We start from the raw sequence: 15,725 nt of genomic DNA, 5'->3' as shown, positions 1-15,725 counted from the left end.
AGTCTCACTCTGTAGCTCTGGATGTCCTAGAATTTCACTGCGTAGACCAGGCTGTCCTGAAACTCACAGATCCACAAACAGCTGGGGTTAAATGCTTTTACCAACATGTCCTTTCCAGCCATTTAAAAAAGTTACTTTTATTCTTTTTAATTATGTGTCTGTATGTGGGTTTGCTCACTTGGGCCACACTTTTCCACAGAGACCAGAGGCGTAGGACCTCCTGGATCTGATGGTGATGACGCCTGTGCGGATGCTGGGAACTGAACTTGCGTCATCTACAAGAATAGTTCACTCTAAACCACTGAGCCACCTCTCCAGCCCTTCTCCTTTTCTTTTCTTTTCTTTTCTTTTCTTTTCTTTTCTTTTCTTTTCTTTTCTTTTCTTTTCTTTTCTTCTCTTCCCCCCCCCTCTCTCTTTCTTTTTGAGGCAGGCTGTCAATAAGTTGCCCAGGTTAGCCTTGAACTCACCCTGTAAGACAGACATGCCTTGAACTTGTCACCCTTCCAAGTAGCTAGTGAACTCTCTTTTTGAGACAGGGTCTTCTTTTCTTTTTCTTTTTCTTTTTTTTAAAGACTTATTTGTTTATTATATGTAAGTACACTGTAGCTGTCTTCAGACACTCCAGAAGAGGGAGTCAGATCTTGTTACAGATGGTTGTGAGCCACCATGTGGTTGCCGGGATTTGAACTCTGGACCTTCGGAAGAGCAGTCAGGTGCTCTTACCGGCTGAGCCATCTCACCAGCCCGAGACAGGGTCTTCTTATGAAGCCTAGGCTGATTCCAAGTCCACAATTTTCCTACTTTAACTCCTGAGTGCTGGGATTATCGATATGTGCCATGATACCTGGTTCAGTTTAATCTCTCTGAGTTTAAGGACTGGGTCTACGTGGTGAGTTCCAGGCCAGCCAGGGTTACAAAGTAAGACTCTGTCTCAAAAAAAATAAATAAATAAAATAAAAAAAAATAATGATGATATGCGTGTGGGCACATGCACCGCTATGAACGTGTGGCGTTGGTTCTTTTCCTTCCGGAGGGTTTCAGGGATTGAACTCAGGTCGCCAGGTTGCTGTGGCAAGTGCTCTTCCTGCTGAGCCTACTGGGGGGGGGGGTAGCTTAATTACTTAAAAGCGTAGATTTACATCGATGGGAGTGGGAAAGGAGGAGTTAAAAACAGCTGGAATTCACCCTGCTGGCATGATGTAGCATGTGGCAAGTCAAGACAACGGGCAGCTCAGCCAAGGGTAGAGAGAGGGAAGGTCCACAAGGAGAAAGCCCAGGTATCGCAGCTTGCACGTGGCGCGTCCAGGCGGCGTGACCAGGCTCACAGGACATACACCATGCTAACCAACACATGCAACAGGTGACATGTTCCCAGAGCACACGATGGGCTAGTGAATTCTGGTTAGAACTCAGCATACACCTGCCTACCAGGGTCGGCACTGTGAGATCTCTTCCCACGAGAGGTTTATAGCCTCTTTTTCAGCCGCCTGATTGAAGACCTGCTCTATCCAGTCATCTTGTAGCAAGCTGGCTCCTCACCCCTAGCGTGAGACGATGCCCACAAGGCTCTCTGTGATCGGAGGGTGGGGTGGTGGCACTCGGGAGACCGCTTGCTCTTCCCTTTTTCACACCATCCCAGTCCTCTCACTTCAACACTCACTCCCCTATGAATCCTGCAGAGCCAACCCACCCTTAAAGCTCCTCAGGACCCTCTTTACAACTGTCACCTCGCGTCCCCACCAGCGCCTCCAGGCTAGGCGGAGGGGTGGTGGCCGCACTCCGTTCCCGCCCCCGCGGGGTTCCGAGGGCTGGGCTCAGCAGGCGGGGCTGAGCGTATAAAGGGCGCCACCTGCGCTCCGGGCCACCGCTCTCACTCTCGGTGCCCTGCGCTAGCTACTTTGCACCCGCACGCCGGACCTCGCCGCTGCCTGCCTCGCCATGGGTCGACAGAAGGAGTTGGTGAATCGTTGCGGGGAGATGCTTCACATTCGCTACCGGCTGCTTCGCCAGGCGCTGGCGGAGTGCCTGGGGACCCTCATCCTTGTGGTGAGTGCAGGGCAGTGAGCAGTCCTATCTATTTTCAGCCCCCCCCCCCGTGGTGGTCCCCAACTCCTTATTCACTCCAGGGACAGTTTTTCCAGGTAGACATCTACGACCAGTTCCCCAGCTCTGCTCCCAAGGCTTAACCCTCAGGGTCAAGCTGACCTCCAAAGCCTTCAACAGTCTTGACAGTTCTAACTCAACTTGTGACAGTGCTACTCACCCAAGAACAGCTCTGCTATTTTGCCTTTCCCCCTGGAGACCGAGACCAAGGCTGCGGAAGGGTCACCCCTGAGGGTGGGTCCTTCAGCCCTTTTTTTTTTCCCCTGGCCTCCCAACTTCCCGGGGCTCCAGGCTCAGGACACAGCAGAGAAAGGCAAATGGACACCCCTATTAAGTTATTTGGGTCTTGGGTGTCTGGCCCCTAATGAATAATTAATCCTCAGAAAAGTCCAAAAGTTGCAGTGAAGTGAGGGCGGATTACAGCAGGTAGGGGCAGAGGGCGCAGGCTTCTTGGGCTGTAAGCAGCAAAATGAGAAGAGCGGAATGTTATGTTGATAGGGATCGTGGAAGGAAACGGGGCCCTAACAGAACTGTGTGTGCGTCTAAATGTGTGGCTCACATGCCGCCGTCGGAGTCCTTCGGATCCTGCACCCCGGATGCTTCCTGCATCCTGCGTCTTTGCTGGTCTTTTCTTTGCTGGTCTCTCCTCTGCCTCTCCTCTCAGTGGCCCCTGGTGAGCTCCCTGGTCTCAGGCTTCTGCAGTTTGGCCCTGAGTTCTGGGTAACTTGGAGCACTTCTTGATCAGGCAGACATTACGGTTTTCATTTCCTGTCCCAGTTACTCTGATTTTTTTCAGCCACTGACTTGTTTTTTTCTGAGTCTCTTCTCAATTCCGGTGTCCCTTTGCAGTGGGGTGGTTTACTTGAGTTCCAGCAACAGCCTCGATCTTGGGTAATGCAGATCAGTAACTGGTGAGGGACCTTGGCGGGGGGACAGGCTACACGTGGAGAAAGGGGGCCCAAACGTGCCTCTGACTTCATAGACTAGTGGCCTGTGGCCTATCAGTTGTCCCCACTCCCTCCTGCCTCGGTGGTTCCCTGTTTCCTATCTTGATTTGTGAGTCTGGCCACCTGTTCGGGACAGGAGCAGCAAGAAGACCAGGGAGGGGTCTTACACTTTCAAAGGGGGGCCCCTCATCCCGTCCCAGTCCCAGTTCTCAGAGCCTCTGTAAAAGAACAGTCAGTCCCCCCCCCCCCGAGTCCCAGGATCATTTGTCTTAGCCCAGACCACAAAAAGAGGGTTCTGGATTTGTGGTGAAGGCTTTCAGGCTCAGGTAGATGGGAGGGATCAGGTGTCAAGGGAAAGCAGTGCTTGAGGAGAGGGGAGAGCAAACCTAGTGGATCCCCCGATGACTGAGGGTCTGCTCGTGTCCCTGTGTTGGGGACTTGAGACCTCTGTGTCAGGATCCAGGTTGGCTTTGGGGTGACGTATAGAGTTGGGTGGTATATGGGGTGAGGGGCTGGCTAAGAACCTGCAGCTGGGTGAGAGGGGAGGATAAGGAAGAGGAAGATTAGCCCCAAGGTGGTGGAACTGGCTTTGACAGCTCCTCCTCCGAGGCCCCTTGGCATGGAGCCAAGTCTGGGCCCCAGGCAAAGAGCTCAGGCCAGGGCCTGACTGGACCTAGTGCCCAGGATGGGACCGCCACATGCCTCCACGCCTTGCTCTCACAATCTCTGCCCTTTGCTCTCACCTGCCTGAACACCTTTGACCTACAACGCCGCCACTGGCCTCATCTTCCTGAGGATAATGATCAGTGCTTAACAACTCAGTACACAGGCTCGGACCCATGAGAGTTAATGGAGCACAGCCTGCTGCTGGCCAGCATAGCACTTTTCTTGCTTGTGAGACCGGGTCTCCTTCCCCTTAGCCCTTGGCTGTTCTAGAACTCACTCTGTAGACCAGACTGGCTTCTTTGCCTTCGAGAGTGCAGGGATCAGGCCTGGCTCAGCATAGCACTGTTTTAGTTATGGAGGACTGAGAAAGGAGACCCAGGGCCGGGCTGGAGGAGCGTGGAGGGACACTAGAGACTTGAGGCAACAGCACTTAACAGCTGGTGGAGAGTATTTTCACACGTGACCATACGTCTGTCCTTATACGTGACGACCTTGAGGCACCTTTTAGTCCCTCTATCCCAGGCAGAAGGGTTAGAACAGATCTCACGGGACCTTGCGGGACGAGCCGCTTAAAACCTTGTATTTAGGACTCACTCTGCAGATCGGAGTGGAAATCCTGGAGGCAGCGGGCTGGAGAAGGAAGAGGAAGGGTGGCCGGGGGGGGGGGAGGCGCTGGCAGGGACAGATGTGAACAGGGAGGCCGTGATGAGGAACACGTGAGGACCAGATGTACAGACATTCCTCCATGCAGGAGTAGATTTGACCTCTCTTTTGATCTCTTTCCGTGGCCTCCACCCCCTCCACTGTGACCTCGGCTTTGGACGAGTCCAGGACTAGGGGGTATTTCTTACCTCTGTGTGCCATATCTGGAGGACAGGCAGAAACTGCTGTAGTGATAACTCCCTCCTGGGTCCCCAGTCATGTACCCGTGATCGGTCCCACCCCCCCCATGAGGCTCTGCATGCCTCCTCTCTCTGGGACTTTGCAGCAGGAGGGTTTTGGGTTATATCCTAGGAAGGACCTTCAGTGGTGTCGGGCATGTCTGATCTCAGTGGGACGTCCCTTGTTTTGTCCCCCCCCCCCACAGATGTTCGGCTGTGGCTCCGTGGCTCAGGTGGTACTCAGCCGAGGCACGCACGGTGGCTTCCTCACCATCAACTTGGCTTTTGGCTTCGCCGTCACCCTGGGCATCTTGGTGGCTGGCCAGGTGTCTGGTAAGGTCAACCCCAGCCTCAGTTCTCAGCCCTCGCCAGCATTTCCAACGAGTAATCTGGCTAGAGAGCAGAGAGGGAAGGGACACCCCCCCCCAACCAAGGGCGCGCATTAACAGCACCTCAGCTTTGAGCCCTTCGGAGGCAAGGGTGTATGAGAACCTTTGACTCTCACCTTGGAATCAAAGGTCACTCTGTGACACAGTCCAACGGCCACCCAGGCTAAGAAAACCTACCTACACCCCAGAAAGGAAGAGCCTGAGGTGGCAGGCTATAGCTAATGGAGGCTATCTCCTCTTCGCAGGTGCCCACTTGAACCCCGCCGTGACCTTCGCAATGTGCTTCCTGGCACGAGAGCCCTGGATCAAGCTGCCCATCTACGCACTGGCACAGACACTGGGGGCTTTCTTGGGCGCTGGGATTGTTTTTGGGCTGTACTACGGTAAGCATACTCCATCCCGCCCTCCCTTCTCCACACTTTCCCTCTTTAAGTACTTGTTGGCACCAGGCCCACTGATGACAACCTGGGCCTGCCCAGGCCCAGGGCCCGTGACTCATTCACGAACACTCAGGCCCAGGTTGGGGGCTCTAGGGGAAAGAAACGAGTTGGGCAACAACAGAATCTCAGGTCCTCCACCCCGCCCCGCCCCGCCTCGCCCCCTGAGCCTCTACAGTCATATGCTTACCCATGACCCCTGGCAGGGTGGGGAGGGCAGCTCTGAGAGGAGAGGCTCTGCCCTCACTCACAATGGCTCTAATCTGTCACCAGATGCAATCTTGGCCTTTGCCAACAATGAGCTTTACGTCTCTGGCCCCAACGGCACAGCTGGAATCTTTGCCACCTATCCCTCTGGACACTTGGACATGGTCAATGGCTTCTTTGATCAGGTATGGACTGGGGACATGTGAAATCAAGGCAGAGGGAGGAACAGCCTTGTTTCGGACAAAGCTCCTTGATCGCGTAGCAGGATTTCTTCTCAGTTCATGGGAACCCCAACCTCAGAACAGGGTGACGGGTCTTATATAAAGCATGGAGCTCCCCAGTGAGTTCTTGGTTTTGCGAGCATCCTGAGTCAGGGCGGGGCTGGAGCATGGGAGAAGGAGGAGGAGGCTGCCCCTCACCGAGCTCTCTCTGCTCTCCCAGTTCATAGGCACAGCCGCTCTTATTGTGTGTGTACTGGCCATCGTTGACCCTTATAACAACCCTGTGCCCCGTGGCCTGGAGGCTTTCACTGTGGGCCTTGTGGTCCTGGTCATTGGAACCTCCATGGGCTTCAATTCTGGCTATGCCGTCAACCCTGCCCGTGATTTTGGACCTCGCCTCTTCACCGCCCTGGCTGGCTGGGGCTCAGAAGTCTTCACGTGAGTACAGCCCCCCTCTCAGCTTGCCTCCCCTCTTCCTGCCAACTTCCAGCCGACCTGTCTCTGATTTCCGGTGTTCTCCCTCCAGGACTGGCCGGCACTGGTGGTGGGTACCCATCGTCTCCCCACTCCTGGGTTCCATTGGTGGTGTCTTCGTGTACCAGCTCATGATTGGTTGCCACCTGGAGCAGCCCCCACCCTCCACTGAGGAAGAGAATGTGAAGCTGGCCCACATGAAGCACAAAGAGCAGATCTGAGTGGGCAGCAGCCCCCTCCCCCACTGTGCACTCTCCTGAGTGTCCACTGACTGTGTGGGGAACAGTCTCCGAAAGCCCCCTGTGATGCCTCTCTCGGGCTAAACAGCTCCCTGTATCCACCCCCCCTGCTGGATGGTCCCTCCAGAATTTCTATGAACTCTGCCCTTTAGGTTCCCACGGTAGGATAGCAAGTAAGATGGAGAGAGAGGAGAGAGAGAGAGAGAGAGAGAGAGAGAGAGAGAGAGAGAGAGAGAGAGAGAGAGAGCATGTGTACATGTGTGCTGTTTTCCAGGCTTGAATGATGCAGAGCAAGGGACCAAGTTTTCAAAACAAACTGTAGCAGCTCAGGGGAGCCCAGGGGAAGGGAGAAAGTGAGTCAGGAATGTGCCAGAGTGCGCGCTTCAGGGACTCCTCCGCATGGAGGTGGACCCAGAAGTGTGTTTCTAAGTATGTGTGTGCCTACTGTTTGTTTTGTTTTGTTCTGTTTTTTCCGAGATGGACTTCTAGACTTGGGGAGGGAGGGGGTAGGGATAAGAAGGGTGTAGCTCACATCTGGAGCTATGACCCTCGACTGGGGGCTGTGTAATATGTTTCTGTTATAAGATAGACATTGGGAGGGGCTGAAGTCCAGGTCGTAAGTTTCGTAATTTGTTTTTTTTTAATATATAAATATATACATACATATATGTTACAGCTCTAGGAATAGGGGTGGGAAACTCCACTTTTTAAAAGGGGTTTCCTTCCTTGAATTCTCCAATCAACAATGTACTGTTGCCTTTTATATATAAAAAAGAATAAAATGTATACATTCGATAGGAACTTTGTTTTTTGTGTTTTGTTTGTTTTCAGACACAGTCTCTGTAGTCCAGGCTATCCTGGGTCCCTGTACACCAGGCTGGCCTTGAACTCACGGAGACCACCCCCCCCCCCCCCGCTGGCATTGAAAGCATGTGCTACCCACACCAGAGTCTGCTTTTCTGGGACCAGTGTTCGAGTGTTGGTTTTATTTGGCCATAAATTTCCAGATGTTTAGTTCAGAGTCTAATCTGAGCTTGTATTCAGTGGTCCCAGATTCCATCCTCTTGAGCATCTTCCGAACCCTCCCGTTTCATCCCCTTCCCCAGGGAGGAAGTTTGGAACCCCTCTGGTAGGCAGAGCTGCCCAGAGAATGGAGAGGCTAAGCCTATGACTCAGAGGCCAGCCAGCCTGGGTACCTACCTGTATTGTCCTCTATAGTTGCTAAATCTCCAACCAAACTCTTGGCTGTGGCACTCTTATCAGCCTCCCTCCAAGGGGTCAGTCCACACAGGTTCCTCAGGGTATCTTCCTGTGGGTAGGTCTCTTTCCATGGTCCTCACAACATCTCCAAAGTCCATCTGCATCGGGTTCTCTTGTACCTGTCCTTACCCAGCCTGTCACAACATTCTGCCTTCTTCATTCCTGGCTACTTTCTCTGTCTTTTCTATCCCTCTTCTAGGAAATGGGTTACTCTTACTCTTCATCTTCCAACCTAAAAGTCACTTGCCTGGATCAAGAACCTCTCCTGTTTATATGTCCCTTCTGGGACATGTCCGTTGCCCAGTAAGGCAAAGGTTATGTGACTAGCCTGGCACACCTGAACCCAGGAAGTGCGCCTCATTTCCAGCTTCCTTAATACATCTGACTTAAATTTCACCAGGAATATAAGGGAAACCTGTCTGTAGTGTTAACCCTGTAGGAGCCAGGGGATCCCTGGCCTGCATAATTACGCCCTTAAGGCTCTTGCTCCCTAGCCCCTTCAGAGAAGAGACCCACGCCCAGAAAGCGTGACCAGCCAGTTCAGAACACAGAACTAGGGTTGTGACGGGAGTCAGTGGGACAAGACAATTCCTTCGTGGATCTCCACCCTTTCCTTATTCCCAACTCCCTAGAGGCATCTCTGGAATGCCGGAGAGACCTGAGCCAGAGGGAGTGTCCCTTTCCCAGACCCCATAGGGAAGAATGTAAACCTTGAGAGTAGAAGGTGCCTGAGGAGTTTCCTTCAGAGTACCAAGCAGTTTCATTCAGCCACACCAGTTCCCCCTCGGGCCCCCAGCATCCTTCTTTTCAGCCAGTGGGGAGCAGGAAGCTTGGGGTGCCATCTATCACTATAGGGTAGCATCCATCACAGCTACTAGGTGTGTTTGTGTTCCTTCTCTGGACCTTACTTTCTTTATCTGTGACACTCGGGTTAATAAAAAGAGTTAAATAGGCAGAGATGATTCATAGAAAGGGCTTAACGTAGGCTGGCGAGATGCTTCAGTGGGTAATGGCACCTGCCATCCAGTCTGGCAAGCTACGTCTGATCTCTGGGGCCCAAAGACTAGAAGAAAGAACCAACACTCCAGAAAGTTGTCCTCTGAGCGCCACACTTGCACTCTGGCCTGCTGATACATACACATACATGCATGACAGTAAACGTAATTCAAAATATAAGTGAGCTAAACAGTGACCAGGAAACAGATGACTGACCAGTGGCTTTACTTACTGAACCAGGATGGGGTGGGAAAGAAGGAGTGGAGGCAGGGGGATGTTTTATAAAGGCCATTGAATTTAACGAGCATCTTTCGTCTCAGATCCATCCTCAAGTGTGGATTTACTGAGTAGGGAGGGAGGGAGTGGGTTGGTGGCTTGCCCCGCTGTGTCCAGACCCTACAAGGCTCTTGGGTTGGGTAGTAAGAAATAGGTATAAAAAAGGCAAGATGGAGCCACGAGTGTGCGGGGCAGAGGACAGAACGTGAGCTAGGCAGCCACTCTGGGACTCCTCCAGACAAGGAACTCCCCTTGAATCCTCCACTCTGAATAGGCAAAGTCCTGGAAGGAAAATGCTCTACTTCCTATAAGAAAGCTTCTCCATTTCACAGAATATATTTTCAGGGAAGCCAGGGGTGGGGACTGCCCCATGGTATGGCTGCAGTGTCCCAGGGCTTGCTGGGGCTCTTTATGTTTCTGTACCAAGCCCTCACCACAACCATTTTAAAGAGCCAGTTTTCTTCTCTCTGTCTGTCTGTCTGTCTGTCTGTCTCTCCACCCCCAGCCCCCTCTTCATTTTTTGAGACAGGGCTTCTCTGTTTCACTCCTGGAACTTACTCTATAGACAAGACTGTCCTGGAACTCATAAAGATCTGCCTGTCACTGCCTCCAGAGTGCTGGGATTAAAGGTGTGTGCTACCACCGCCCGGCTGGAGCCATGTTTCTTAAAGCCAATGATTTGCACCAGTAAAATCAGCTCCTTGAAACATGAGCTGTTTGGATACCTGGCCCTGTGTCTGTGCACACAGGTGAATGTGCGTTTCTCAGGGCTCCTTGTGGGCCTGTTTTTCTCTCCCTGTGTTGGGCTGTCTGAATCTCTGGTTTTCTTCATCTTTGGCTCTCTCTGTGTGTTACTGCCTAAGTCTTCATTTACCTCTTAAAAAGGCATCTCTGTGTGTACCTTGAGTCCATTTCTCTGTGCACTTGGACTGTACCTCTAAGCGCAAGTAACGCCAGCCAACCATCTCTGCTCCAGGGCATGTCTTCTGAATTCCTGGTAATGAGCTCTGGCTTGCTGCTAACTCTTATAGATTTTGTTTTCTTCTGAAAAAGCTGGGTGGGGCATCCACAAGCTTGGAGAAGCTTGGGTGAGTTAGAGTTGGGTGGGGTGGGAAGGCAAGAAGAAGGCCAACTCCACCCAGTATAGAAACGCTAGAGCAATAGTTCTCAATCTGTGGGTCGCGACCTCTATGAGGCTACATTGTGCACACCTTGCTCGTCAGATATTTACTTACAATTCTTCACAGTAACAAAAAATACAGCTATGAAGTAGTAATGAAATACTTTTATGGTTGCAGGTCATGACAACGTGAGGAACTGGATTAGACGGTTGAAACATTAGGGAGGTTTAGAACCACTGCCCTAAAGCCTAGGGAAGACATGGAGACCTCAAGGATCTAGGAGGAGGCTGGCTGAGGAAAGGAGGAGCCTGTGCTGGGAGTGGGGAGCACTGGAGCAGTCAGGGAAGAGCGGAAGTGTGAAGAAAGGAGGGGCTGAGACCCACCCCTTAGACCTAAAAGGGTCTTGACAATGGAATGACTGAGCCCTAAAAGGTCAGGTATCTGGGGGAGGGGCTACTCAAGGACCCAGAGAGGGTCTGCACGGATGTAGCTTTGGCCATAGGCCTCAGGGTAGCGGCAGAAACAGAAACTGGTTTAGGCACCTTTGTTGCTGCAGGGGGCTTCAAAGAAAGCAAGAATTGAACCTGCGAGTCTCTTAGCATCACATAGCAGAAGGAAGAGCAGATCCAAATCCAGACCTATAGGTCTCTAGGATTGCAAACTGACCCTGGCCAGCAGCAAGGCTTGGGGCAAGAAGGAGTCTGCTAGCATAGCTCCGATCACTGCTCTGCTCCTTGCCCAGGTGACTAACACCCGTGAACTATATCACCTCTTGCCACTGTTTCCCATTGACTTTGGCAAGTAGGAGGCAGATCTAGGAAATAAGAAGGCAAGGAGGGTGAGACAGGAAGGTGAGGGCATCAGTACCCTTTGCAAGAATCCATCTTCTGCCTTCCAGACTGTTGCCCATCTCGCTGGCTCCTTCTGACTGAGGGCCAATGGCTGTTGCCCTTCAATGGCTGATGCCCTTCCTTCTTAACGAAGGATCCTCCGCACTTCTGCTGGGTCCCTTTCTGTGGTCTGGCTCTTCATCTGTAAAGTGGGGGTAGTCATGGCATCTGCATCCTTAGATTGCAAGAGGCGAGGATGAATTGAACTAACAAGTGTTGGGGCAGGGACAGTGCCGGAGAAGTATCAGAGGTGATGATAGTGACAGCAGGCCTCCTCTTCCTCCTCTTCCTCCTCCTCCCTCCCCTCCTCCTCTTCCCTCCCCTCCTCCTCCTCCTCCTCCTTCTTCATGCTGGAGAGGAGCCGGACAGCCAGGCTTGGAAGCGAGACACCCAGTGCTTCAGCACCAGGAGCCTGAGGTTGGGATTGAAAACAGCTGAACCTGGAGGTCTCCAGTACCCTACTTCCACCCCATTCACTCACTGCCTCTGTCAAAGTGCCAGAGAGGATGGGTACAGTATCAAGAAGGGATGAGCGTGACCTTTCCCTACCCGCAGGGTTCTCTGGGGGAGAAGACTCTCCTCCTCCATCACCTAGACTGACTTTTCCGACTTCTTGAATCCCCTGCTTTGAAGCCATCATTTGGGCAAGACTTAATTAAACTCGCGGTCAGTCTAGCTCCCTCCGCCTCCCCCCTTTCTCACCTCTCACCCTTGTCTGTGGCGCTAGGGACAGAACCTTGCTTGGGCTCCCTGTGTGCTAGGTAAACGCCTTAATCCTGAGCTCTACCCCACAGCCTCCACATCATTTGAAGGCTCCTGCGATCTGTGCTGGACTCTAATGTCACTTCTTTAGGGCTGCCGAGGGCTGCCGAGGGCTGCCGAGGGCTGGCTGGAGAGGTTAGGGAGGGAGAGAGGACTCTGGGAGGCCTGATAACCATCTGGTTAGAGTTCGCTGCTTGTCTCCATGGAAATGCCCCCCATAGTTGAGGAGGTACCAGGAATGTCAAGGTACACCTCAATCTGCTTCTCTGCTCAGGTCACTGCCAAGCCTGGAAACGAGCTGAGGAAGGGGAGGAGACATCGGGCTTGATTCTATAAGCAAGTTTCAGGGGCCCCAGATGATGGTGGCTCTTTTCTGATAGAGGTAACCTTTAGCTGAGAGATCTAAGTCATCCCTTTGTCAGACAAATTGTTTATAGCTTTCGACGCCTTCAGCCCTCGGAGCTGTGTGAACTGGAAGTGTGCATATGTTCACACTGGTACGTTAACCCTCTTTCTTGGCCCTCCCCAATACTCATCCCGCACATGGCCCATCTACTTTCAGCATGCTCTTACCTTGATATCAGCTCAGTGTTGTGTGGCTCCTCCTGGGGAGACGTGAGTGATGCCTGTTCATTCTAGATAAGGCACTGAGGACAAAACGAAGCAACAAGTCCATCCGAGTCTAGCTTGGTCAGCCGGAATTTGTTGTTACTTACAGGAGCATGAGAAATGTATAGACAGCAACGCCACCAAAGAAAAGTCCCCCAATTTATACATCCTCAGGAGGGAGCAGAGCCTTTATTGCCTCTCCCCACTTCCAGCGGGAAATGTTTGTGGGTCCAGTCCTGTGAAGGGCATCTGAGGGTAACCACGGGGTCTCCGATCTCAAGACAGCAGAACCATTACTCATGCATACACTTGGACTCAGACAGATGCTGTGGCACATTCAGATATGCCATCACCCTTACACCACTTGCACACCAGTGTCCTTGCATTCATGCTTAAGGTTCACTCAAGTACACTCACATTCCTCCCTGTAGGGGCCCAAAGCCACCCACGAGTACGCTGAGAATGACAAAGTGCTGTAGTGAGAGTAGTGGGGGAGGGGAAGAGGCTGGTGTGATATGATGGAGTTGTGACCGGGAGGTCAACAAGTGGGTTTGATGGGCTGGGCAGATAGCTAGCGAGCACTTGTCCATCTTGCATAGGCGCTGACTCCCAGCACCCACATGGTGTCTCACGGCCATCTTTGCAATGCAATTTCCATGGGGATCCAATGCCCTCTCCGGCTTTGCACACATATGGTGTACTTGCAACCTGCAAGTACAGGGAAAACACTTGTACACATTAAAAAAAAAATTACACTTTTTAAAGTGACACTAGGGTAGTCTTTAGATTTTGAGATTACAGCTAAGATTTTCAAAGCAAGGGGTAAAGAGGCCTGGACAGTTGACCTTCTTTTCTTTCTAAATAGCGTCACTATGTAGCCCAAACTGCCCTTGAATTTAAGAACCCCCTGCCTCGGCCTTGCTGGGGCGGAGATTGTAGGATTATACCAGCACACCTAGCTTCGAAGCTTTGGCATCTCCAGGTCTGGGTGGGGCACACAGGCACTTTCCTCAGATACTTGCTGGGTAAGCAAATAGCAGGCTTGGCTAAATCATCAATATTTCAACAGGAAGAGCTGGCTATCCAACGGGAGGAACTCAAGATCCAACTGCTCTGTCACACAGAAGCTTGGTATCCTAGGCAATCACCGAGTCACCTGCTTGTGTCCACGGAATGCTTCCGTTTATTCCACCGTGCACAAAGGTGAGTCTCAGAACACAAGGAACTTGCATGAAGCGGTTAGGAAAGGCAGTGGCCGACCAGCTCTGAATCATCAGTGTACGGCACGCCTCCTAGACCCGAGAGAAACCTCAGAGCCCAGCTAGCTTAGGTGGATGAAAAAATGACTGTTTGGGGTTATACCAGGGATTTGCGGCCTAGCTAGGGGAAAGGAGGTAAGGTTTTTTTTTTAAAGTTTATTTTGAGACAATCTCATTATGTAGCTCTGACTGTCCTGGAGCTCATTCTGTAAACCAGGCTGGCCTTAGACTGATAGAGATCCATTTGCCTCTACTTCCTAAGGGCTTGGATCAGAGGTGTACCCCATCACACACGGGCATATTTTTTTTCTTTCCATCTTTATTTTTTCTTTTCAAGACAGGGTTTCTCAGCGTAGCCCTGGCTGTCCTGGAACTCACTTTGTAGACCAGGCTGGCTTCGAACTCAGAAATCCGCCTGCCTCTGCCTCCTGAGTGCTGGATGCACCTGAGTGCTGGTGCATGCGCCACCCACCAGGCTTCCTTTTATTTTTTCCAGTTTAACTTATTGTGTGTGTGTGTATACATGTGCTACACATGAAGTTCAAGGGAGAATTTTGGGAGTTAGCTCTCTCTTTCTACCATGGATGATCAAACTCAGGTCATCAGGCTTTCTACTCACAGAATTATGTTGTCTTCCCCCCAACTCCCACCCCCACATTCCCGTTAGCCTTTCTGGCAGAGGGTTTGGGTTAATTCACCCGTTTATTCGTTCATTAAATATTCTTATTTGGTGGTGGGGGGGACAGGGTCTCATGTAGCCCAGGTCGGTCTTTTTTTTTTTTTTTTTTTTTTTTTAAGATTTATTTATTTATTATATGTAAGTACACTGTAGCTGTCTTCAGACACCCCAGAAGAGGGTGTCAGACCTCATTATGGGTGGTTGTGAGCCATCATGTGGTTGCTGGGATTTGAACTCAGGACCTTTGGAAGATCAGTCAGTGCTCTTACCCACTGAGCCATCTCTCCAGCCCCATCCTGGGATTTCTATGGGATTCCTTTGGCCAACAACTCAATTGGATGTGTCCTTATANGGTTATGAGCCACCATGTGGTTGCTGGGATTTGAACTCCGGACCTTCGGAAGAGCAGTCGGGTGCTCTTACCCACTGAGCCATCTCACCAGCCCCCAGGTTGGTCTTGAACTCTTGATGTAGTCAAGGGAGACCTTGAATTACCTGTCCTTCAGCTTCTACCTGGAAAATGTTGGTGTTGTAAGTGTGGACCACCAGGCCAAGCTTGTGTGTGTGTGTGGGGGGGGTCTGCATGTGTATCTGTGTGTCTGTATCTGTGCATCTCTGTGTGCGTGCGTGTGTGTGTGTCTGCATGTGTATCTGTGTGTCTGTATCTGTGCATCTCTGTGTGTGTGTCTGCATGTGTATCTGTGTGTCTGTATCTGTGCATCTGTGTGTGTGTGTGTGTGTGTCTGCATGTGTATCTGTGTGTCTGTATCTGTGCATCTGTGTGTGTGTGTGTGTGTATGTATGTGTTTGTATGTGTGTGTGTATGTATGTGTGTGTGTATGTGTGTGTGTATGTGTGTGTATGTGTGTGTATATGTGTGTATGTATGTGTGTGTATGTGTGTGTGTATATGTGTGTGTATGTATGTGTGTGTATGTGTGTGTGCGCATGTGTATCTGTGTGTCTGTATCTGTGCATCTCTGTGTGTATGTGTGTGTGTGTGTGTGTGTGTGTGTGTGTGTTGCTGAGGATGGGATTCAGGACCCGTGTGTACTAGGCATGCTTTCTGTCACTAAGTTACATCCTTGACTCGAGTATCTTTTTGTTTGTTTTGTTTTTCAAGACAGGGTTACTCTATGAAGCTTTGGCTGTCTAGGAATTTACTCTGTAGACCAGGCCAGGCCAGCCTCCAGTTTAGAGATCCTCAAAGGTATGATCCACCACCACTTGGCCTCAAGTATCGTTTTTTACGCAGACTATGATAAGTGCCAGGAGTAATGTGATTGGCAAGATACATACGACAATATCTA

At 51.3% G+C, this 15,725-nt stretch overlaps 1 protein-coding gene across 1 annotated transcript; it reads left to right on the top strand.

Moving 5' to 3' along the window:
• Nucleotides 1–1,873: 1,873 nt before the first annotated feature.
• Aqp3 (aquaporin 3 (Gill blood group)) lies at nucleotides 1,874–7,365 on the top strand. The gene is made up of 6 exons (XM_021222282.1): nucleotides 1,874–2,046; nucleotides 4,804–4,930; nucleotides 5,232–5,369; nucleotides 5,697–5,815; nucleotides 6,072–6,289; nucleotides 6,378–7,365. Exons 1-6 carry the CDS (start codon nucleotides 1,939–1,941, stop codon nucleotides 6,544–6,546), a joined length of 879 nt encoding a protein of 292 aa, XP_021077941.1. The 5' UTR covers nucleotides 1,874–1,938; the 3' UTR covers nucleotides 6,547–7,365.
• The last annotated feature ends 8,360 nt before the right edge of the window (nucleotides 7,366–15,725 follow it).

Source organism: Mus pahari, chromosome 22, assembly GCF_900095145.1.
Source record: "Mus pahari chromosome 22, PAHARI_EIJ_v1.1, whole genome shotgun sequence".
In the NCBI taxonomy this organism is placed as follows: Eukaryota; Metazoa; Chordata; class Mammalia; order Rodentia; family Muridae; genus Mus; species Mus pahari.
The sequence above is the reverse complement of the archived record's forward strand: the minus strand, read 5'-3'. Positions and strand labels throughout refer to the sequence as shown.

Bases quoted from the DNA above. Each gene is read 5' to 3' on its own strand.
- Aqp3 (XM_021222282.1), top strand. From the start codon at position 1,939: ATGGGTCGACAGAAGGAGTTGGTGAATCGTTGCGGGGAGATGCTTCAC. The intron at 5,816-6,071 runs GTATGGACTGGG...CTGCTCTCCCAG, and splicing joins TCAATGGCTTCTTTGATCAG to TTCATAGGCACAGCCGCTCT. The intron at 6,290-6,377 runs GTGAGTACAGCC...TTCTCCCTCCAG, and splicing joins TGGGGCTCAGAAGTCTTCAC to GACTGGCCGGCACTGGTGGT.